General features: G+C 40.5%; 2 protein-coding genes across 8 annotated transcripts in view; both read right to left on the reverse strand.

Moving 5' to 3' along the window:
- Nucleotides 1–12,599: 12,599 nt before the first annotated feature.
- Nucleotides 12,600–14,647, reverse strand: BBS10 (Bardet-Biedl syndrome 10). The gene is made up of 2 exons (XM_040062733.1): nucleotides 14,463–14,647; nucleotides 12,600–14,392 (listed from the first exon to the last, which is right to left on the reverse strand). The coding sequence occupies exons 1-2, from the start codon at nucleotides 14,645–14,647 to the stop codon at nucleotides 12,628–12,630; spliced, it is 1,950 nt and encodes a 649-aa protein (XP_039918667.1). The 3' UTR covers nucleotides 12,600–12,627.
- A 170-nt stretch (nucleotides 14,648–14,817) lies between these two features.
- Nucleotides 14,818–25,259, reverse strand: part of OSBPL8 (oxysterol binding protein like 8) — an 83,390-nt gene continuing 72,948 nt past the window's right edge. For all 7 annotated transcript variants that reach the window (XM_040061357.2, XM_040061354.2, XM_040061356.2 and 4 more), the window contains 8 exons: nucleotides 24,659–24,756; nucleotides 23,882–23,971; nucleotides 23,196–23,332; nucleotides 22,689–22,874; nucleotides 20,241–20,328; nucleotides 19,789–19,891; nucleotides 19,121–19,226; nucleotides 14,818–18,891 (listed from right to left, as the gene is read on the reverse strand). In XM_040061357.2, the coding sequence (XP_039917291.1) occupies nucleotides 18,756–18,891; nucleotides 19,121–19,226; nucleotides 19,789–19,891; nucleotides 20,241–20,328; nucleotides 22,689–22,874; nucleotides 23,196–23,332; nucleotides 23,882–23,971; nucleotides 24,659–24,756 (944 nt within the window). In that variant the 3' untranslated portion in view covers nucleotides 14,818–18,755. The remainder of the gene's footprint in view (nucleotides 18,892–19,120; nucleotides 19,227–19,788; nucleotides 19,892–20,240; nucleotides 20,329–22,688; nucleotides 22,875–23,195; nucleotides 23,333–23,881; nucleotides 23,972–24,658; nucleotides 24,757–25,259) is intronic.

Here is a 25,259-nt window from a genome sequence, read left to right on the forward strand (position 1 = left end):
GTTTTTCTCTGTAACTTCTAGATGAACTTAATATCACAATGCTCTTCTTTCCAAAGGTATTTTACCATTTTGATGGTAAAATCTTGAAGAAAAAAACAAGCCAAAACTCATGATGTATTTAGAGGGCTGTCATCAACTTAAATAGCTGCCAACTTTTACAACATTAGCAAATTAAGAGAGTTGAAAATTCCAGTGTTAACTACTGCCTCCTCCAGGGCTGATGTTATTTTTAATGTGTCTTTCCTGTGGGAGGAACTTTCTCCTCTGCTGTTTCTTGTGACTGCCAACTGCACTGAGACTACAACTCACCAAAAAACACTAAGTGAATGCTGTACATGAACCAAGGAGAAAAGTGGATAAAGTGAGTGAAGAACACCATTTAATCATACACAGTTATGAATTTTAGCAGTGTGTATGCATGTGCTGTCACCCGCCATGCAGTCTCCAGGAAGCTGAGCCTTTTTTGGCTCACATTTAGTAGGAAGTTTGGGCAGATTTCTGACCACATGATGCCCTCTTCTGCCCCCGAGCCCATCCCTCCAGCGATATCAGCTGTGCCAATCTGTCCCACGCAGAGCAAATATGAACTAAAAGGCAGCTTGCCTAGACAGCTGTGAAACACCGAGCCCTGCAGTCTCCTTATCGCTTATATCAAAAACCTGTCATAAGAAATGGGGAGAGCTCACAGCTCTCTCTGATCCAGCTCACCTAAGACAATCCCAGGAGGCACATACCCTCGCATCTAAACTCTTCAGACAGGCAGGCATTAAAAAAGGTGAAGAGCCAAATCCTGTCTACCACCAAAAATACCATGTTATTCCATACTTTGGAGCTGGTTTTTCTCTCAACCTCAAAGAACTGAAGGAACCAAGAGCCAGAAGCAGCCTGGAGGAGACCAGATGCTTCAGCTGCATAGAGTTTACAAAACTACATTAGCAGGAAAGACAGAAGGGGATGGAAAGAATGGCACTATAAGATGACAGCAGGACTACCAGCTCAGCCCAAGTGGCTCTCCAGTCTTTTAACCTGTTGGCTGACACCTACCAAGCAAATACTTGCAAAGTTTCTTGGGATTCCTGGTTCTTCCATCATCATTTGGTGATATTTCAAGCAGACCAACAATGGAGGGAGCACACACAACCTTTACCTGTTTTCACAGGCAGTATCTGGGATAGGAGGAAGGCCTGCAGGGAAAGAGTAAAGAAAGAGGCTTCCTTTCATCTAGGTCAAAAAAGAGATAGAGGGGAGCCAGGTTCATTTAGTATAAAAATACCTAAACGGCTTTTGCATACGGCTCTGAAGAGTACCCCAGATACCTGAAGCAGATGTGGCATCTGAGGCCAACATCTGTTCTCATTACTCATACAAAGTGTTGTTTCTTTTTTAAAATTCTCTTCTTTGGAAGGTTTTCTAGTGACACACAGACAGCAGGCAGAGAGAGATTGCCAACCTCGGCATGGGAGGCTGCTGCATCACAGGGAACGTTAGCTCGCCTCTGGAAGACAGCCAGTTCTGTCTCCGGCAGTTCTGGCATCTCAGCAGGAACTGAGAGTCATTGCCTTGCAGACAGCAGATATCCTGGGCTTGATAAACACGCAGGATGCTCTCAATGAAACCGGAGACAAATGCAAATAGGCCACCTCCATCCAATCCCTGACTCTCATTCCCATTTCACAGCACTTGCAGTTTGAATTCAAATTTAAGGAGTCCATGCAAGCATTCCATCAGCTCTCCAGAGTTCAGCACCAGCCCTTACCAAATGTCCCTTGCCTTATAAATGTAAAACCTTCAAGTTGCCATCCTGTGAGAACCCAAGTTCTGTAGAGTATTTGGAATTTAGGAAACAAAAGAGGCCTCCATTTCACCAAATGCAAAGGGGAGTTCAAGCTCCAGGAGTGTACTCTCTGTTTTTGTTTCCATTTGTACTCAGGATTTTGATTTTTATACGTTAGGGCAAAATACCGCAAGTGACTTCTTTCAGCAGCAGGAAGGCAAGGCAGCTCTCCAGGCAGCTTTCCGTGGCCCAGCGCATTAAACCGGTCTGCCTCTCCGTGGTACAGCAAAGTCAAAAAACCTTCCCCCCTTTCCCAGTTCCATCAGTACTCTGACATTTAATGTCACCCATGCATTGGGATTGGGCTTCTCCAGTCATTCTCCTTTGCAGCAGCAGTCAGATTTTAATCAAAAACTGTTGCTTGTTTTATGAACAACAATAGGCATCAACCTTCTTTTTTTAATGTAAGACTGGGGTTTCAGTTGCTAATGGCATATGATTCAGTTCTCTCTGACTTTTCCATATAACCTTGAGGATAATTAATCAGCTTTTAAACACAATCATGCATCTCTGTCCTTGTCTTTGCTGCTAGGATGTTCTGTGTCAAGGTACCTGTGGAAGTTCAAGTTCAACATCAGAGCATCTTAACAACCTGGCTCCAACTAACACATGTAATCCTGTGAATAAATATCTAATACTCTACACATTCAGAGTACAAGGATTGCTATAGAAATAGTGTTATATGAATTAAGTCTCATACAGTGGACTCCCAAGCAACCCAAATCAATCTCTCAAAAGCAAAAAATGTTGCTTTTGGTTCATTGGAACAAATCTGAGCAAAATTCTTTCTTTCTCATTTGTAGACAAGGGTTGAAGGACTGAAATGTGGACTAGGATCCCAGATAAGTACCTGATTTTGACCTAGAGGTTTGTGCTGGATCTGTTATCAGTGTAAAGTTATAAATTATAACTTATTAGTTATAAGTTTCTAGTATTATTTTTAAAAATGTGATCTCTCTCTCTGAGTATCTATGAAGAAATAAGCAAAATTACATAGGTAAATGATAAATATGTAGGCATCATTATTTTAATGGCAGTAATAAATCTTCCAAAGTGTAGACTATTTAATGAAGACTGTTAATGTTTAGTAGTCAAATAGAATGGCAAGACATTTTTATTGTGCTGGTGATTAACAGAAGCAAATATTAGAATTATGTGACAAGTATAACCCACTAAATAGTTTCCATCTCCACATGTAGCATCCTAATGTAGTCACCCTGTGCTACATGGATAGTTTGCTGCACTAAACCCTAGCAAACCAAGTGACACACTACATAACAATTTGTTGTTCCCTAAAAAGTTAGACCTGGACTTGGATTAAGGAACAAATAAAGGAAAGATCTCCTGCAAGGGGAAAAGAGAGAGTTTCCCAGGCAGTGATTTTCCATATACCTTTCCTCCACTAGTTTTAGGAGACAGAACTGGTGCCAAGCAGTATGGCAATCCTCCTGGTTGGCTGACTATGGAGAAGGTCATACCATTGACCTGGACATCATTGTACCACACACAGGCCATGCCAGCTCCAGAAGGGAGGCAGCTTGCCCTTGAAGACTGGCTCAGCCAGGGATACCAGGGCTTCCTTTGCACCTTTTGGAAGCCACTGCTACCTGTCCTGCCTGGGCTACACAGATCATATCCTGATTTTCACAGAATCATGGAATCACAGAATCACATTTTCACTAGTTCCAAGCTGCTTGGAGTTCAAATCACAAACAATGGCTCAGAGAAATATGGGAAAAAAAAAAAAAAAAAAAAAGGAAATGGAAGGGCTCATTCAAACCATTGTATTTTAAACATTTCTCTGTACTGCATGCAGAAATCCTTAGTATGTGAGGGAGGTGTTTTTTTATTAGAAGGGAAAGGAACATAGGAAATGGTGCCTGCTTCCTCATTAGCAACTCAGTTTTCCTACAGGGGTCATGGGTAAAGGAATACAATATGCAATATCCAAATCCTGGTAGAAACAGTTTTCCTCACTCTATAAAAAGGTAATTGAGAAACCGAGAGGATAGCTAAACACTACGTTGTTTTTAGGTTTTGTTTGTTTGTTTGTTTGTTCCAAACAGACAATGATTGTACTTGCACCTATCCTTGAATTCCCGATTTCAAGCGCAGTCTGAAACCTTTATGAATATGAAGCCCACTAATATCTTATGGTGAAAAATTAATCCCACAGGCATTAACCGATTTACTCCAGGCTACGCAGTAAATCAGTGCCAGCAATGATAAAACCCAGGGTTCTTAAACTCTGCCTCCTCCTCTAGCTGATTATTGTCACTCCATGGTATTTAATAGCTATTCCTGCAGAAGACCAACTGTGGGTTAGTTATTTTTACAATAAATGCCTGTTATTGTGAAAAGTTTGAAAAGACCTCAGCATTTGCTTTCTTTAAATTGAATATTCATATCTGCTGTTCTCTATTGAATCATTCAATGACTCTTAAAGATCATTTTTGAATAGGGTGATTAAAAATATGTGAACAGATAAATAGTAAGTCAAGATAAATTCTGGCATCTAAGATTTTAGCAAAACATGACAACTCTCAACCTTGAGGAAAGAATAAGGATAAGGAATGGCCAGTGTCACATGGCACATCAAAACAGTGCCAGGGAGGAAAATTACAAAGGGAAAACACATGTCACATTATGGAAACTAAAGAAAGGTACACGCACACATTTCTTCCTACAGATGTGGGTGTTTTTATGAGTGGAGCAAATTTATTCCAAGTTCAAAACTGGATCATTTAGAAAGCTCACGATGACAGGTGCAACACCATTAGGAGCTGTAGAGGCAGCATTTCAAGGCACTAGCATTTATTCTACCTTCTGACGTGAACACCCACTCATTCTGACAACAGGAATCCAGAGGGAATAATGATGAGAAATTTATTTCTCTGCGTTTCAATATAAATTCCAACTTCGTTATAACCCTGAACAATGTCAAAATGTAAAGGTACAATTGTTAAAAAGCTGCACAGTTTATCAGATCCTAGATGCCATTTGCAGATGCTGCTGGCTCAGGATCCAACCCTAACCTCAGGCACAAATTGTTATAAGACTCCAGAAGAAAAAATCCATTCATTTCCCCCAATGGTTCATGGAGTCATATTTCCAAGATACTCAGAGATGTTTCCTACATTTTTATTATAATTTGATCTTTCCAGTTAAAATGCTACAGACAAAGTCATTCAGTTACTGAATCAATAAAAGGCTTTTAGAATCATATATTAATCATATTTACAAAGCCCTAGAGACACCACAGAAAAAATGGTTAAAACTCAAATATGTTAAATACTATAGCAAGAAAATGATTGATGATCTTGTTCATGCATTTTAATTCAACTATGTATTTTTTTTTCAGCAGAAAAAGCAATTTGAACTATTATTAAAAAATTCTGGTATCAGTCATCTGCTCTAAAGTGCTAGGCAATTAATTTTACTGTTCTGGTACACTGTCAATTCAACATCTTCTGTTTATAATCACTTGAATGCATATGGATTAGAGGTTTGGGGTCTGAATATGCAGGGGCTGAAACCTGCTATTTTCAGCAGGGACAGACATTTTTCATAAGCTATTTCTTTTTTCATGCTAGCTCTAAAATAAGATGCTACTAATACTGGATTGGTATTGGAGATGCTGGAAACCTATGACTTTTACAAGAATTGTTTCTCTTAAAATGGTTCAGTCTTATGAGAAGTCAGAACTACACAAGAAAATTATTTTTCCCTACAATTCAATGTGGAGGCTAAAAGCATTGAACTCCTGCTGTATTTCACTATGAAAAATAAGCTTGGAGGTCCTAGACAGGCTTCCTATGCTCTAACACAAGCAAATTTAGATTCACTATCTAAGGCCTAGCAGATGGCAAATTTATCAGCTGATGATTTATGACTTAAATAAGAATTCATAAAATTATTTTCAAAGCAGTAAAACCAGCAACTTCCCCCTACAGCCGTGTGTCATTCCCCTGAAACATGAACCTGCGCGCGTTCCCCAGGCACAAGGCACCGCTCAAGCCCCAAGCCCCTCATCGCTGAGGCTGGGGAGCCAAACTCAGCATTGCTGATAGCAGCCTGAATCTGGAAGAGACCTAAGGATTAAAGCACATTCCAGAGGCTCAGGACAGTGAGGACAAGATGTGCTATCTAAATAAATGTAATCCACACCCAGTAATTTCTTATTCACTCCTAGACACTGAGCTTCGGGAACAGAAATGTGAATCTTTATCTCAGGCTGTTGCAAGTTTACAGCCCAGGACACCTTGAGATATGTAGACAGACTGTCTCCACAGCCTCTAATGCTTTCCAACGTCGCTACTCCCCTGCACACCAGGACAGGAGAAAATCAGTTTTATGGATTTTTTTCTTTTTCCATTTGGCAACTACAATCTACCAGTCTTCCAAGGGGAGAGGAGAACTTAATGTCTTCCCTTTGCTACTGCTTCTCCAGGGAGAAAGGTGTGGAAGCTGCAGCTGCTTCTCCCCATTCATGTATCTGAGACTCTATATCCTTCCTTCCACATGGCAGTCCTTTTCTATGTTCTATTCACCAATCAACCTTCATCTTTCTCCCTCCTCCTTTTGAACTGGGTCTTCTTATCTCCTGTCATCTCTTATTCTTGTCCCTCCTTCTCTCCACCCACACACCCACAGAGTTATTACCATATGCCTCATGAGCTCTATGGTCAAGCAGAAAGAGAAAGCAATGACACAGGAGGGAAAAACTTCTTGTTTTCTGCATGGTTACACACTGGCTCCTCTTGTAACTTCTGCAGCACTTAGCATTATAGCCCAGGTGGCAAACTTTTTAACAGAGGGGAGTCCTAGAACAAAATCATCCTGATACTACTTGCTAATTACTGCCAAGGCTTAAAACGTGTCTCACTGAAAAATTCTGCAAGGTGACAAAAATGTCTCAGATTACAGGGAATGTAATTTCCGATACTGGCTGCATTATAAGCACTGGTTGTCTGGAAATGCCAAAAAAACCCCCTCCTCTTAACCTACACCACAGCTTGCAAGATTTACTGAGCTGCTGAAATTCAATCCTAAACACTCTGGTAAGGTGAACTGTACCACATCTAATCTTGACACCAAAGGACCTGTCTTTATGTGACTTCAGGAGTGCAAGGGCAGAGCGACCTCCAGTACCAACAGGACTGGCAGCAGCAGCCCTGCTGTGGGGCTCCTGAGGATTATACTCCTAACACTGGCACATTAAAAAACACTCATGCCAATAACATCTCCAGTACAGTCATCACCGATAACAGATTTAAATTGTTTCAGGACTTTGTGATTATTTCATACTTTTTCAGAACTGCATCAGTAATTAGAAGTCTCAGAGTATTTCTGATTTTAGACAAAAGCTCCCAAGCAGTTTATTTGCTCTTTGAATATAATCCAGCCGTTTCTACAATCACTTTCAGTGCTCCAAAAGCAGTGGCATATAAATATAATCCTTATACATGATACCAGATGTGTATCAAATCTAAAGTTAGTATCTCAGTGGATGTTCCTCTAATCTGGAGCTATTTGTTCCCCCACGCACACAGAGAAGGCCCCCGCTATGTATTTCCTCTCTGCATTCCCATTTTAAGGTAATATTTAATCAGACGCTTAGCCTGCAAAATGAAGACACCCACTGAAAGTAGGTCATAATTCTTATCAAAAGCAAGATCACCATGCTGGATTGTTTTACCAGGAATCTCAAAATACGAACAGATTAGAAAATCTGTTCAGTAAAAGAATACCTTTTTAAAATACCTTTAATGGAAATTTTATCTTTTATAGTGCTTTCTGCTGTCCATGGCTTAGGACACGGCCATGCACGACAGAGCATTACTCATGTGCCCTTAATCCTGCACTGGACCAAAGCCTCAGTGTAACAGTTCTTTTATCTGCTGGTGACTTTGTGAGAAACAAGCTGTTTGCTGAACCAGCAAAAATGGTGTCCCTATGGAAAACTGTTTTGTTTTCTTTTTGCCAGGACTGTTTTTAAAAAGAGCACACTGTTTGATTTATTACAGGAATAAGCATCGCTTACAAAGTCAGGTCCTTTATTGAATCATATAATAAAGGGAGCTATTATGTATTACATCTATTACATTTTTGCTATTGTTTTTAGTTTTGGAATGCAAAAATTAAAATGCTTATTCCTGGAAGTAATTATTGTCTTAATATTCTATTAAGGGAGAAGTAAGTCCTAGATCTAAACATCTATTTCTAGTCTCATTTATGGACTACAAATGACACCTTACACAAAATAATACTGCAAAATTATGATCGTGCTAATTACAGCCAATGCATTTCCAAAGTGTCTGGTGTTAAATTCAGACATTTACTCTCTTGTTTTGTTTAGTTTTAATAGCAAATAATGGGATAAATAATATACTAAATACAGCAACTATTTAATATTTGGGTTTCTTGGTGACAAACTACATAGCTGCTTATATTTCAAGATCAAAACTAAACTAAACAGAATTTTGCAACTGATCATTGAAAGTTTCTCTCTCTTAACATGAGATTTGAAAGAACCTGACTTAAAAAAAATATGCAAAGGATAGATTAACCTAAACAAGCATAGAAATAATTCAGCAATGAAAACAGAAGTTCCTGCCACTAATAGGAGATCTGTCATGTAACAGAAAAGAAATCTAGAACAAATGAATTCTGCAATTCTAGTGAAGTCCAGGAGATACATGCAAAATGAGGAATTTAATCTTCCTTAATCTTCTCACATGGTGTGATTAATCCCCTACCTTTGGGGTCTGGAAGATCACTTCTAGATATAGCAACAGAAACAATATAAATTTTCTGCATATAAAATATACAAAAAATATAAAAGATGCCACTATACAGTTCTGTTCCTAAACAAAATGTTGCATTCTCCTATCCCCTCTTACAAATGTGATTCAGCAGTGTGAGATCTGTGGCACAACAGGACAATATTCTTTGTTGTGCCTCGTTCCTCTTTAATGACGCTCTCTGTATAGCTGCGAAAAGCGCTGAAGGTCGGCTAAGCATGGATGAAAATGTAAGGCCACACTCAGGTTGCATAACTTCCACTAAAGAAGTTAAGCAACACCTGTTTGGTAACCGGGGAGCTGCTGTCATGGAGAGCAGCAGGCAAGGCCAGGGAAGGTGCTGAGCAGCGAGGAACTGGCCGGGTCAGCAATGGGGACAGCGGCTCCAGGAGAGCTGGGGAACGGAGGCTGCCTCACTGCGCTCCCAGCACCTGCAAAACTGTTCAGATTCGACCCCCACACAAATAAATCAAAAAACAATGTGCTCCTGTCACATAAATAGATTATTCCTATTCTCAAGAGCCGCATGTAGGAGGCAGTTTCAACCTAGTCTCATTGCACATTACTAGATACATATATTAAAACTGGGGGTTTTAAAATTTAAGAAAAAAGAGAAACTACCTGCCTGTATATATGAATCTGATACCTGACAAATAGGATTACCTTGCTTAAAATATACTTTCAAGTCCTTGTGGGTGGGGTGAATGCCTTCAAAATATTCTGATGAATTTCATGTGGGGCAGAATCTAAGTTTGTTAAGGGCTGCAGAACAGAGACTTAAACATTGAGATTTTTTTAAAGCCATTCTTTTAATCTTAGGCTATTAGCATCAGTACCCCTGAACTTTATGTCGTATTTCAAGACTGGATCTAGTTGAAACACATGTCCATGTGCACCTGACTTCCACTTTACATGGAGACCAACCCATATTTAGAAATATAAAAATAGTAGAATAATGGTGCAAAATAGAAATAATCTCTGTGAAACAGTGCCTGAGGAAAAGGCCGTACACTGTTATAACCCCAGTGAATGCTCCAACACACCAGTCCCTCTGGTTTTGAGTGAGTAAACATGTTGTCCCAAGCTGTCCCAGGTAACCTCTTTGGTCTCCATCACTGTGTCAAGAGATCACTTGTCCCCCTGCCAAAGGGCAAGCTACAGCTAGAGACAGCTTTAAAAATTGGGAGATCTGCGAGATGTCATGAACTACTGCATACTTAAGGCTTAGGTACCAAGGAACATTAACAGCCCAAGCAGCCTCTGCAATGCGGGGCCACTGCTGAAGCAGGTCAGAAACATCAGCAGAGCAGAAATGGCAGTGACAGCACCTGAGCCAGAGCCCAGAAGACAGACTGAGCTGCTTCTCAGAGCTACAAGCAGCCTTTCTCTTAAAGGGCAGATGGGATATCAGTGAACCCAAAATACTTTCTAAGATAGATCATGTTTATGCATCCAGGCTAATTACTGGAGAAGATTCCTAAGGATAAGACTGAGGTGAATCCAGCAGTAAATCTGTTCTTCTCTCCAAAGACTAAGTTAATGCCTTTTTTTTTTTTTTCCTTACATCTTGTAATGAGCTTAGACTCCAGGACTGGAACCAAACAGCCAAATCCTGAACAAGCATCCACTTCTGCAGACCAGGACAAAGAAAGAAGGGACATTCCACTCCACAGGAAAAGCCTGCCAGGTTCCAAGTTCTGCAGACAGAACAGGGAAACAGTAGTTCAAAATAGAAAACTGATCATTCATAAAATACAAAAGGACAGAGAAATCAAAGAAATATAGTTCCTGCCTCAATGATCTTCAGACATGAGAGGTTTCACCAAAAACAGGTCAGAAAAAGGTTTTATATAACTGTCATTTTTTAATTCTCCTTTGCATCTCTGGCATGCAAAAGTAAGAGTTCTATATATAAAAAAAAATATGAGCTTTCTTCTTCTCAGTAAGAATGACACAATTTAAATCAAACGATCAGAAGGCTGTTCATGTAACAAAATATTTTTAATCTTTCAAAGAAACTGCAGTATATCTAAAAGTAACCAGATGTGCACATGGTTTAAGGTAATGTGAAATGACACAGTACTCTCTTTATTTAGACAGCACCTTGATTTGGAATACAAAAGCTGCCTCTGCAGAGAACCCCCACTGCTGCCAGGCTTCACATGCTCTATGCCACAGTTGTTAGACTACCACAGAGCAAATCACTCATCTTTGGCCAGCATGTTGGTCAGTGGTTTGAAGAGAGTATTGTGGAAACTTGTGCAAGAGCAGAACTGCCTCATCAGCACATTACAACAGTAATGACCCCAGTGCCTGCTGAAGTGCCAGGGCTGGTGGGAGCTCCCAACACCATCCAGGCAGAACAGGGCACATGGCTTCCACAACAGAGATTTCTCATGGCTCATGCTGGACCTGTCACATTAAGCAGCTTCCAAGAGCACATGGCAGCAACAAGAATGGGATTCTCTTTCCTCCCTCTTTAATTCTCCCCCCCACCCCCATACCTGCCAAAAGATTCTAACAAAAATAATTACTGTCCTTAGTTCCTTATTAAAGAAATCACTCCAGTGAGCCCTGAGTTTCACTATTATTCATCTGCAGATGTCTGTAAGAGTGTATTAGTAATGAAAAAAAAATTACCGTGTTTTATAGTACCAGGAATATATGTTAAATGTCAATGGAAAGTTGTAGTCAAATGAAGCATTGCTAACAAAACACCTGAAGGAACTTTGGTAGTTTGAGTCTTCTGAAGAGACTGAAAAAGGAAAAGCATAAATTAATGGAGGGGAAAAATCTCTTTTCTAATTGTAATCATCTCAGGCAAAGCAGGTAAATATGATTTATGCCTATGGTTTTAAACAGCCCTACTAAATTTTATTTCATAGTAGATTAAAAAACAACAAAAACAACAAAAGCCATTACTCTCAGTGTTATGCAACACTGGGAATCTCACAGAGAACCAATTTGATATCATTATCAGCTACAGCTGGTCAAGTTACTCGAACACCACCTTCATCAAACCTGTAGTTTTTAGTTTTAGGACCCAGCAGAAAGGGAGGTACATATGCAGATGCTATTGGGCTTAAAGCAAATATTATTATGGTGAAAATTCTGGGGAAAAAGTAAATAAGGAAAAACAGAGCCAACCAAAAAACAACCCCAGAATAAAATCCCTAGTGATCAAGACTGAACTGTCTCAGGTTTTTCACACATAACTGCATTAGTACCTGGGTAAACTTTTCCCATAAGTACACAGCCTTTTACACCAGGACCACAACTCAACCCATGATAGTAAAATTAATAGTTGTACTAAACCAATGTCACATAAACTAATCTTCCAGAGAAACTACCATGAAGACATGGTACGAAATTATTCTTAACTCCTCTAGTTCAACTGAAATGAACTAAATGGAAGATAAAAATGCTGCATCTCCTGTCAGAAAGTTTTTCATTGGGATACAGCACAGTGGTTTACTGCTGCCTGCCCCAGTGCTGAACAGGCTAACAGTTATATTTTTCCCTTTATAGTTAAAATCACAATGTATAGAAAATATTTTTAAAAACCCAAACATTTAATCCAGCTAATGATGAAGGCTGTAAAATCCACCCCTTGGTTTGTAACTTGTAAGTTCAGTGGCTCGTGTCATAGTGACAACTTTTAACATGACAAATCACATCTCTAGCTTGTGAAAACACTCAATCGAACAAAAGAGGCAAAGTTAACCCTCGGCTTGAATGTAACAGGATCCTTCACATGTGGACAGAGGGAGACTGCACTGCACATCTTCTGCAGTGGAAATCAGCTACATTCACACTGAAAATGTCAAGTTTGTATTGTTTAGAACCCATTTTCCAGTCTCAGCTGGTAAGCCTTTTTCTTTTAAGAGAAGAAGCAGCTTTTAGTCTCTAGCACTGACTTTGGAGGGTGTCCATTTGACAAGAAGACACAAGGAAACAACACATAATCAAAATCATTCTTTATTAACGATTTCAAGAGTCATCTTCTGAGTCATGATCCTCAATTTTCTGGAGTGGCCTCCTAATATCAATTACTAAGTCTATGGAGAGAAGCTCTGTAACACAATGAAGAACTGAAATGACTAATTGGTATTTGCAATACACTGACTCTAAGCCTTCATCATTTACAGGCAGTGGCTGATTTTTTCTAAGTAAATTAATGGCTTCAAGATAGAATGAGGTAAACCCATCTCGTTCTACGGTCTGGTACAAGGCCTTGGGAATACTTAGCAAAGCATCAGCAACCATGTTAGATACAGTGGTTACCTCTGACTGCTGACACTGTTTTGCACAGTCCTGAATGTAATAATGTAATAGGATTTCAAAGTAACCTCCTACTGGTAAAACTGATCCTGCTTCTATGAGGCAGTTGGAGTAACCTTGTGCAATACCCACACAACTCTCCTTCTGTTTAAATGGAACTATATGGCAACATGTTTTCTCTAGACCTTTGCCAACATGCAGGCACTCACAGGCACTGACTGGATCAGTGTTATGCGCCACTGACACAGGAGTGCTGTGGCTCTTTTGATTGCGGACAAGCAGATCACTTTTATCAGGGCCTAAAATTTTTCTCTCTCTTTCATCACTAAGCGCTTTCAGCTGACATTCAGAAACCTGGTTACTATTACCAGTACTTTCTATTATCAGCTGTTTCTGAGTAGCTGAAGAATAATGCCAAATGCAAACATCTGAGGCTTCGCTCTGCCTTTCACCTTCCGCTTTCCATTCCTCCCTCTGATCAACTGTTTTAAACAGCTGCTGCAGCATCGTGAACGCCTCTTGTAAAGCAGCAGCATGCTGCTCATTAACGCCATCGACCGGCCCACAAAGGATCAGGCAATGGGGCTGGAAGGCACACACACTGCTGAAGCCAATGTGGACGCATCTCTTGGAGACGAGCAGCAAGGGCTGGCAAAACGTCACCACTGCAGTTTCGGTTATTTCTCTGTCCATGTTATCACCAAAAGGCGCGTAAGGGGAGACACCGGTGATTTCACTGATAAGCGCCATTTCTTCTGACGATAAGCACTCCACCACAGACACACCGTATAATTTGGCAAAGTAGATAACTACGTCTTCTTGTTTCGCACTCGACAGTAACAGCTTAACGTTGTTACTCTGCAAGTGTTTCATCAAGTCTTCTGTCCTCTTAGTGATCCAGCGCAGGGAAGCCTGATACTGACCTTCCGAGTCTACAACAAACTCGACACCGGGGGCCGTCAGGGCGGGCCGCAGGGGCTCGGTGACGAGCAAGGCCCGCAGCTCCCCGTCCGTCGGGCAGTAGGCAGCGAAGTCCCTGCGGAGGACGATGCCGGGCAGGACCCTGGAGCTCGCCAGGGGCAGGCCGGGCACGGTGGCGTGCAGCTCCGCGAACCGCCGGCCGAGGAGCCGCAGAGCCTGCGGGCGAGCGGCGGCGGCCGGGGCGCAGCGGCGGCACAGCTCGGCGCAGAGCCGCGCCAGGCACCGCCGCTCGCCGGGGCCCAGCCGGCCGGCAAGGTACGGCTCCAGCAGCGGCTCCAGCAACCCGGGCGGCGCCGGCCGCAGGTGCCGCCGGAGCCCCCTCGCCGCCGCTCGCTCCAGCACTTGGGCCTCAAAGTCCCGCAGCGCCCGCCGCAGCCCGGCGCCGCCGCCCGCCGCCCGCAGCCCACCCAGCACGGCCGCCAGCAGCACCACGAAGCTCTTTGCGCCGTCCCCCGTCGCGGCGCGGAAGCCGCAGGCGCGGGCCGCCATCACCCTGCGGGGACACGGGCAGCGTTAGGGAGCCGCGCCCGCCGGCCTCGCCCGGCCCCACCCCGCCGCGGTACCTGGCCGCGGGCGGCTCCACGCTCAGCGCCTCCAGCAGCCGCCGCCCGTCCCGCGTCGGCACCGCCTCCCCCGTGGGCCGCAGCAGCAGCGCCCGCCCGCCCCGCGGCCCCAGCGCGCCGCGCACCGCGCCCGCCAGCGCCGCCGCCTCCTGCCACAGCCGCGGCCGCTCCGGCACGGCCGCCATCGCCGCCGCGCCCGGGCCGCCCCTTCCGCCCGCCGCGCGTCACGGCCGCGCCCGGGCAGCGGCTGAGGGCCGGGCCAGGGGCGACGCGGGGAGCCGCAGCCGCCCCGAGGGGACTGAGGAGCGGGAGAGGGAGCGGGGCCGGGGAGCGGCGCACAGAGCCCAGAGACGCGGAGGTGCGATACTTCTTTATTGGAGGCGGCCCGTAACAGTTCAGATCCCTCACACAAAGCGGTGATCCAGGGTGTCGGACAGGGTGGGACACGCGGGAGGGGGAAGCGGGCGCTGTGTCCTGAGGACTGATTTTCCCGCTTAGCAGAGCGAAAGGCTGGAATAGGGCATAAAGGAGAAAAAGCCCAAATAATCTCGCCCTGAAGTTACACCGTTCGAGCTATTTCTGTATTAGCACAAAGTAACAAACATCCCATATCCTCCACTTTCGGCTCACCAGCCAGAAAGAAGGAATAGTGTAATGTTTTAAGAGCTGATCCCCCACCCCCGTCTGATTAAGCAGGAACATCAGTTCTCAAACACAACAGCCCTCATAAAAGGTGTAATATTACATATGGCACAAATCTGACAAATCTTTACATGTCTCCAAACAGCATAGAAACCCATCAAGAAGGCACTGTTTACAATACTTGAATATCTGCTAAACTTTCCTGTGATTTGTGGGTACTCTTGAAATAAAAATAATTAAAGATGTACAGAATTTTTGTTACACATTATTTACACAAACAGTGGTAATAGCTGAACATGACAGCTTTTAAGAAACACTGAATTACAAGTCTGTTTCATAAACACAAATCTAGGAAGAAAAGAAAAATTGCCAAAGGCACAGAAGGGCAGCAAACGACAAACAAAAAAGAAGAAACCGCAACCATTACATTTTACAGGACAACCTTGCTAATAATTTGTGAGATTTCACAAGTGGGAGGAAGGACATGAAAACCAGGCTATGCACCCTCATCAAGTAATATCAACTATTTTAAAGGAATCAACACATGAAATCCAAGAAACATCATCTACTGAAAATGACATTCGTTGCATTTCACATGGCATATTTACTTTTTCTTAGCTTAGGTTATCTCTACCCAGTTAGGCAACCTGTAGCTAAAAGGCAAATTAAAGGCATAGAGTGCATCTGGAAACCAACAAGCCAACCCAACAAAACCACATGGCAGTAAATTCTGCAGATATTCCCTGTTCAAGGAAAAAACCAAACAAAACAGGATTTAGGAATCAAATGAAAACAAGTGCTGTTATAAACTTTAAAAACTAGAAGGCCACAGCCCTCAAACATCTGCAAACTGTACAATCAATTTTTATATATGTGCAGAGCTCAGTCTTAAGAAGGTAGCAGTCAAGATCTGCTATACATCATGGCTAAAGAGGACAGTGGTGACACACTAAGAAAAGGATCCATACATGTCTGTGACCAACTGTACAGTAAAAATTAGGGAAGAAGTTGCTTTGTTCTATTCAAGTAAGGGAACATACAAAACCCAGCAAAATAAGAACTACTAGGTTTTCACTGTACTTTTCAGAATTTATCTAATCATAAAGTCTTGCAGAAGTCTGCAATTTTATGATTCAGGAATTTTCATCACATATCCTTTATGTTTCCAGATCATCATTAAAACCACTTTTTTCAACAGAATTCAACTCTAAAAATTAAGTTGAAAAGTAAGCATAAGGATTTTGTTTTGCTCTGTTCAAGTCTTTTACTCATCTTGAGCTGAGCATGAACTTCAGCTATGGAGTATCTTTTTAGTCTGACACTGTCCAACACCAAGCTGCCAGCCAGCCAGCTGGCCGGGTCAATTCCAGTATTACCACGTGGTCCATGTAAAAATGCATGCACTGTGTTATTCACTGCTCTTGAATAGAAGTGATTGAAAAAATCAGCATGAAAAGGCAGAAGGACATTTCTATTTACAAGGGACATAAAAGCTTATAACTATAGTCAAGAGTTTCAGCACCACAAATTTAGCAGAGTATTATTTTAGGGGATTGAAGTTATTGCACATATCTCACTCATTGGATTATTCTCACGTTCAGAGTATGTTCAAAGGCTTGTAATGGACCTTAAGACAGATGAAGCTTTGACATCTGAATGCAATAATGAACAGCCAAATTCCAGACTAAGAATGTTAAAGTGAGTGCCATGATACTCTGCTTTCTTAATGCTGTTTCATACATGGATAACAACTTCAGCTTCTGTTTAGAGACTGAGGCATTTGTAATTATTCTGTTTGTTTATGAAGGGAATTTCTATGTTCACATCAGCTGTAGATTTAACAGAAGTCCAACCAGGTTTGGTCTTGCTCATGGCTACAAGATCTGGTTAACGTAACACATTCCAGAAAAAATTATTCAAGACCAAACCATGCTAATGTGAAGCTATATGAAATATGCTGAAGTTCACTGCTTACACAATAAACTTTTACATAGCTGACGCCCAAGGAAGAGGAAAGGTAAAAGAATAGGGGATGTATGTGAAAGTGTCAGCCACAGAAATATATAAGCTGGACAGATAAACAAGTAAACAGTATTTTCACTCAACACTAGTGAGACTGATGCAGAACAGAAAGGCAGATCACCTAGAGAGTCAGGTACGCTGCCCAAGGCAGAGGCATAACCTGGCCATGGCAAAAAGACAAACATGACTTTCGAACTATTCCACTGCCCAGGATGGATTTGATTTCTGAGAGAATCCTCTGAAAACGAACTTGGCTGTCCTTCACATTGTGCCACTCATCCTCCTGTTGTCTCACCTGGGGTATTGAAAATACCTTTACATTTCTACAGCCCCTTTTTGCCTTGGTATACTTGGCTGGCACAGGGAACTCACCAGATACACACCAGCACTACATTTTTGCTGGAAATTTACAAATTCTATACATGCATATACTTCTTCAAATAAAAAAAAGTTAAAAATCCTGGTTTTGCATGAATTTGTATGGCTACAGCATACTAAGAAGGTGCACCCATGTATTCTGGTAGGTAGTATATACTTGCAGTAATGACGGATTTCACAAACACTTGGATTTTACTCTTGTTTTGAGATATGTGGTGTTAGCCATCACACAATTTCTGAGCTTGCCCTGTGCAAACGCACATTTTCATTTGCAAGTCTACTCATGACAGTGTCCAAATCCTATTCTACATTGCCTTTTGGAGATACAGCTCAAACTATACACTAAGCACACCTCTTCACATTTTGTTTCAAAAATAACCATGAGTCCTGGCATCAGCAGTCTGTCTGCTTACCATGACATGGCCATACACAAATGTAAATCCAAAGCTGTAGGTTTTTCAAGACTCACAAACATACCAGAAATCCTTGACATTTACAATTCATGAGAGAGAGTAGACCAAAACAGTACCTGCCTGGCTGTTGTGCTGTTAAAACGTGCTCTGTACAGTAGATGTGGGAATGTTTTTATGATGAATCTGAAGTTTTAAAACTATAAAACAACTGGCTTACAAGTCTATAGTAATTCAGGATAAAAACCTCATACTTCCGAAACAAATCAAGGACATTATGTTGCAGATTTCCCAAAGACTTTAGCTTTTTACTTGTCACTTCCTAACACTTCACAATTTTTTGTATAATAATGTATTTGTTTGACCTTAAACAAAAGTTTAGAAGTAAACACCCAATGCCATTTACAAAAGCTGTTGGCTACTTCAAAAGTTTCTTTGTTACAAAAATGGTGAGTTTATATGTAATGAAGTATGCCTGTTTATCATTCTACCATAATAGGAATCACATCCTACCTATGGGGTCTGACCTCAGTGTTTAACTTGATCTATTCTGTGCTGAAGATTCCTCAATACAATGCAATATAAACACAAGGCTGATGTCATATGACTGCAAGACAGAGGCACACACCAGGAGCAAGAGTGTACTGGCACTTACACAATTCTTACTGCAACTGGGTAGACAGAAGTATGATTCTGAACCATGAACGCTGAGACAAAGTTCTGTATGTTGTTGCTACACAGTTCTTTTACATAATATTGCATCATTTAAAGTCCAGCTTAAAATATGGTCCCCAGTAACAGTTTGATCATTCCAGTTCAAGAAGGCCCTTGTTCACACTTCTTATTTGAACAAGAAATTAATGATAAGCTGTAGCAGAACCATGAGTACAATGAAGACATAGTGCTTAGACTGCAAGGAATGGTAGTCCCAGGGTGATGAATTAGAAATGACTCTATTTCGTAGCGCCACGATCTCCCTGTAAGATAGAAAACACCCTGTGAATTACAGACTAGACAATTTGACATTTTCTACTATGTTAGGGCTCCCTACAGAAGGCAGTTTTAAAGGAAAACTATGAAACATCAATGAGTAATCAATATTTGAGAAAAGTAAAGATACATACCAGCCTCTAAGAGGGAAGAAAAACCCCAAACCTATGAGATTCTTATTCTCTAAACCATTTAAAGCATCTAAATTAGTACTACCTCTTAATGTCTTCCTGTGTTTCTTTTATAGACTCAATGGCACTCTGCAGTTCACCAAGGTCTGCCCCTTTTTTCCTTATTCTTGTATTATGCTTCATAAGTTGTGCTAGAAGGATAGAAAAGCCAGGTGTAATTGACTGAAGTGACTGCTACCATAAAAGGAACAAAGTACAAATGACAAACTAAACCTGTAGTAAAAATGAGGAGAAAATTTTCTAACTAGCTTCTGTTGAAAACTTTATTTCAGAGTCACCTATACCACAGGACAGCAGGTTAAGTACTTGAAATATCTTTTAAACAGTCATCATATTGTTTAGCTTCTGCAAACATTATCAACAACAGAAATCTACCCTCTAGCCACATACTAATCTACAAATTAAAACAATTAACCTTTTAAGAAAGAAAACAGTTTATGAACACCATTCTTTTTCTCTAAATATTAAATATGTATAGTGCTTAAGCCTACCTACACTGCATTTAAAAAGACAGGAAACTTTGCAATTAAAACCATGAGCCATTCTGCTCCTTTTGTTTTCCAGAGCATGCTTCACATTGGATAGAACTAAAGCATAATAAAAACATTGAGATAAGAAGATCATGCTTGACATCGAACTCTTGAGTTGTCAAATAAATTTATTATTTCTGTATGTAAATGTATCTTTTTGTACCTTCACTCCCAGAGGAATCCTGGTTATCAGGCTCTGGGGATGAGAAACCACACTCTCCTTTCTTCTGACTGGATGGCTTTAGTTTGATTTTTGGAACGGTAACCTAAAATTGATAAATTTATGTGTTATTTCCAGAGCAGCAAAGCAGCACATTCCAACAATGACTGTTAAAAGCACAGTATCTAAGAGAAGTCCAAGTTAAAATTTTTGATGCATTAGCAGTCTGAATTTTGTGCATCTTCCCATTTAAGAGAAAATACACATTAAACTGCTGAGCTCAAGTTTGCATATTTTATATTCCTATCCAAGCAATGCTTAGGAGGCAACGTAAGTGAAAGATATTTTTGCAGGATTTTCCCATCAATCCAAATGCTCTGATGATCTTTCTACACATAAAGTGTAATATATACAAGTTCCTGGATCTTGCATGTGCTGTCAGAACTGGAACATACCATTGGTGTCCGATGTCGAACTTTTGTCTGGATTGTGCCATCTTTTTCAAACTGGATCATATCATTCAAAGGGTCCCACGGTCTGGTACTAGACAAAGTAAATATTATTAAACTACAGCAATTTAAATAAGAAATATTTTCTTGCTCAGAAACTACTCAGTATGAAGAGGCTAAAACTCCTCCTATATAGAAATCAGATATGGCAACATGATCTTATCTTCTACCTATGGTCCAGTCTTAACCTGAAGGGCCAACAGAGCTAAAAAATGAACTTCATGTCCAGATCAAACCCCCAGCCTGTTGATAGGAGTACAAGCTATTACATTAACCAACAATATAATTATGAAATTTTTTTTGCCAACCATATGTATTTGTAAACATGGAAAGATTTCCTGTTTCAGATGCAGTTATTATTTTAGAACTACAGGGAAATTAGGGTAATCTAAAAATATTTAGACTGCTTTTTGTTGAGATTTCTTTTTTTCCTTTTAAAAGATGCCTATGAAGGAGAGTTTAAGAAACAGTTACCTCAAAACTGCTTTCATCCTAAAGTGGCTAATGGTAATCAAGACTGGTTTCATGAGACAGTAATGAGCTATGCACAGTTTTCTTGCTCTGATTTTTTAAGAGTGCTTTTCCAATTAGTCTGATACAGCATCTAAAAAAACCCCACAACAGCGTAAGACAGAGCTCACTGGAGAACAACAAGCAGTCAAAGGAAAATACAGATGTCACCACTGATTACAGACTTTTCAGGACAGAAACTGCAAGTGAGCCGCAGGAAGGATGTTCTGACACACATCTTTAGTGAGAGTAGATTAAGCATGGATTTCCTTTCGTGTCCTTCTGCATACCTTTTAAAGGGCTATAGCTGTTTCAAATGATGTCAACACAGACCTGCACTTACATCTTAGCTTAATGTGACTTGAATCAAATGTCATCTGAGGTAACTGAGTTAAGAACTAGACATTGCTCTCTTCTCTATTTGTAATGCAGATGCCTAAACCCATAATCCAGATACCTTAACAAATGCTCCAGCTCACTGAATACATCATTCACACTAGTGTAGAAGACTGCTCTCTACGTGGACCAGGTGGTGAGCCAGCCTTAGATGCTTGAAAGGAGAGAGAGGCTTCTTCCAGGGAATGCTGTCAGTGCAGACTGCTTTCTGGCACATAGTAAAATTTCTGTGGCACATCCTTGAACCACAAGGCCTCAAGGACATCGGGAATAACACAGATAAACGGAATAGGTCTTAAAGCTGCAGGGGACAGTCCAACAGATTTCAAGTACAGTTCTCTTCCTAATTGTTTTGCAAAGTGTTCAAGAGTATGGGCAGTCCATTCAGCTGGACTGTTCACAGCTCTTCCAACAGGAAGAGGCATCAACAGCACTAGAGGATTCAAACCAAGAGAGGGTGCTTCACTGAGCATTTCCTCTAGCTGGGGAACTTCCCTGTTTGCATGGTGTTTTCAGTGGTGAAAGTCTGCACAGACTTAGTAAGAAACGAATAAAATTAATGGAAAATGATTTTTCTGAGAGTTGGTAAATACACAGATTCCTTGTTTGGTTCTGGGAAACCTCCAAGTTGCAAATTTGCTGGAGACATGTACTCAGGATTCTTGTACTCTTCCCTGTACATACACTTAGGCCATGATCTCAATATCACCATTCTTGTAACAAAAAGGAAAAGGCCTCCCAGGTTTGGCCATGGGAATATGCTTTCAGCGTGCATGGATTCAAAGTTACTTAACTTTGTGTGTTTCATCTTTGGGTATTTTACTTTTGCAATCCCTACAATACAGAAGCATGCTAGGTACCAAAAAAAAAAAAAAAAAAAAAAAAAAAAAAAAAAAAAAAAAAAAAAAAAAAAAAAATCAGTAGAACATGGGTGCTCTGTGAAAACCATCACTAGTAAAGGGCTCATCTTTGAGTTGACTTTTGCAACATCACTGATGACACAGAAGGCATCCTTTCAGCAGTCAGGGAGACAGCTACATCTTCAGCTCCTGACCCAGAGCATCACACAAAGATTCACAGACACTCACGTGCACGACGTACTTGACAGCCAGGCATAACCACCTGGTCTCAGCATTAACTACTGCTGTAAAGCTGCTATTCGCTGAGTTATTCTAATATATAACAAATTAAATGTCTCAATGCAATTATGCACAGGCTTCTCTGATTTTCAGACACTAGATTTTCTGATTTCCAGCTGGTATGCCCATATGTACCATATTTTCCAGTTTGGGAAAATCTGTGTAGATGGTCTGGTCAGTCTAGGGGGAAAAAAGGGAGGACAATACACCCCAAACTGCCATGCCCCAAAAAATCTAGAACATAGCACGGCTATGTGGTTGTACATAAATAAGCTGTATGCATTAGCTCTTTTGCTGCTGAAGCCACAAGAAGAGGCTCAGCAACATTACCAAGCACTCCAGGACTCACTCAGCATATTTGTAGTGCCATTCTCCTGTGACTGAATCCTGATCAAACAGCTTGCATGTCCACTCTTCATCCTTAAGTTTCCTCTCTTTGGCACTCTTTCTCTGAGCTTCTTCCAGAATATATTTCTCCTGAGTAGCTTCTGTTTGGTCTTTATTATTTATTGCTTTTGTCACTTGTTGCCAAAGCCTACAAATGAACAATATACAGAGTCACCAGAGTCACGATCTGCTTGACAGAAATAATTGCAAACAATTTCCTCAAATATAGGCTAAGTAAATGGACCACCCTCCAAAGAGAATACTACCATTTTAATAGATATTTTATCTACATTTCTATCAAGATTTCTCTAATATAAATAATGATCTTATATTTAACAGTGTTACTTTATTTATCATCAATGCCTAGTACCATGAAGCAAGGGAAAGTAATGATGATTTGCTTCTAATTTGGAGAAAATAATGAGTTTTATTTTCACAAAATAAATACATGGTTCTAAAGTGAACTTACTTTTCTGACTCAAAGTCATCTTGCTCTTCAAACTTCACAGTGTATCTATGTAATCTACGCTGCTTCATATCAGATGTTGGGTTCCAGAATGTCTCTGAAACACCTGTCTTCTTATCACTTATAATAACTTCACTGTCCTGTAACAGATATGATTGGTACCTTAATTGTAATTATCTCAAACAGTGCCAAGATAACAAAAAAGGCAAGGAATGAGCCCTTTTTTTTGTAATAAGAATTTTTTTTTCATTAGCATGCATGCAGTTAAGAAAAATGAGACATGCTAACTTTAAAATTCAATTTCTGCCCTCTGTGCTAGGTTCTAGCTTGGAACAGAGATGCAATGGAACAATCACCAATGGAAATGAGTGATGCCATGTCACCTCAATAGAACTGAAACAACCTTAAATATTTCATGTTGGTGCCATAAAAATTCTTCATAGTACTAATGCATATTTCTTAAGATTCATTGTGAAGCAATACTTAATTTTCTTCATAAACTACTTAAACTTTTCCACCTTTTAAGAGCGGCAAGTAGAACAATGTTGATTCTATACTTTCTTGAATATTTTCTGCAAAAACAGTACTTAACGTTTTTTAAACATGAGTCTTTTTTTTTATTTAAGTGCTATTTTACCTGTCTCAACCATCAGCCCAGAATTTATAAAAGAGCATCACCCACTACTTACCCAGTGACCCTCTAAAAAAGCCAGAACTTCTTTGCCAAGCTTGATTTTCCCTGATATTTGGTTAACACTGTCATTGTTACCCAAAAAAGGCTGCAAAACAAAAAGAAATGGTTTCACGTTTATTTTAGTAGCATATTAATTTTTATTTTTATTTATATGTTTAGTCTTAAAGAAAAATGTGAATTTATGAAATATGCAGTAAACACCCTGATATCTTTAATATTTTATCTTCTACCTATTAATCTTAAAGAAGTCTAAAACCAGAGTAAGTCGTTTCTTCTTCCCTTCTTCGTAAAAGATTTTCTGAATAAAAGTATTGTCTAACATATGTGGAAGGAAAACAGAAAATAATGCAGAAAACAGTGACACAATATCCCAAAGGACACAGTCATTTGCTATACTAATTTCACAGCTTTGCCAAAGACCACTTGTTACTAGAGATTATGTTTTGTAGAAACAACAACAACGATTGCCAGGGATTTTCTTTGGCTTTTTGACAGGCTGCACATTTAACTCTGTGGACTGACAAGGCAATTTGTCAGTTAACACATCCTCCCAACTTTAATGTTTCCCTTATAATTTCAATTGAATACAGTTTCCCCTTTCCATGTGCACATTTCTTGAAAACTTTTTTCAACTTTTTCAGTTCCCACCTCAAGGATGGCAAATGCATTTTTCAGAAGCTGTCTAGAAGTAGTTCAGGAACCTTTGTTTAGCTTATGCCGGTGGACATTATGTTCATTCTCTTTCTTGTGCCCACTCACAGCCTTCACTAACCTTGAGTTTGAACTCAATTGCTGCGCTGTAGCCAGTTTTCTCACAGGTGATGTTGACTATTCCACCAAGCTCTAAAGTCATTGTTCCATAAAGAATTCCTCCAAGAGAGAAAAAACAAAACCCACCAGCTAAAACGAATGCTTTTAACTGGACAAAACAAAATACCTAAGTTACTTGGGTACAATTCCTAGAATAAACATGCTTGTGCCAGAGGAAAAACTGTATTTTCAGATGACCTTTCCTCTGTGATTTTGTGTATTCTGAAAGAGAATTCTGGAGTATATAAGTAGACAATACTGAGTAAGTTACAGCTTAAAAATGAGCAATTCTGCTATCTATTTTGTGCTATTACTGACCTTCCAGAAAACTTTACAAAGCACTGACCCACTTCCCATAGTGAAACTAAGGACAAATGTTCATGGTTTACAATCAAATCACATTGTGGTGTAGATACTACATTGCCTTTCATGTTTACTAGAGGAAAATAGTGAAAAAGCTCAAAGCTGCTCTAAAAAAAGGCAACTCTAACAGTAAATGAATGTCATGTAGTGACAGATAACATATATATATATATGCGCTCTTACTATTTCTTACTAGTTGT

This window comes from Hirundo rustica, chromosome 4, assembly GCF_015227805.2.
Source record: "Hirundo rustica isolate bHirRus1 chromosome 4, bHirRus1.pri.v3, whole genome shotgun sequence".
Taxonomy (NCBI): Eukaryota; Metazoa; Chordata; class Aves; order Passeriformes; family Hirundinidae; genus Hirundo; species Hirundo rustica.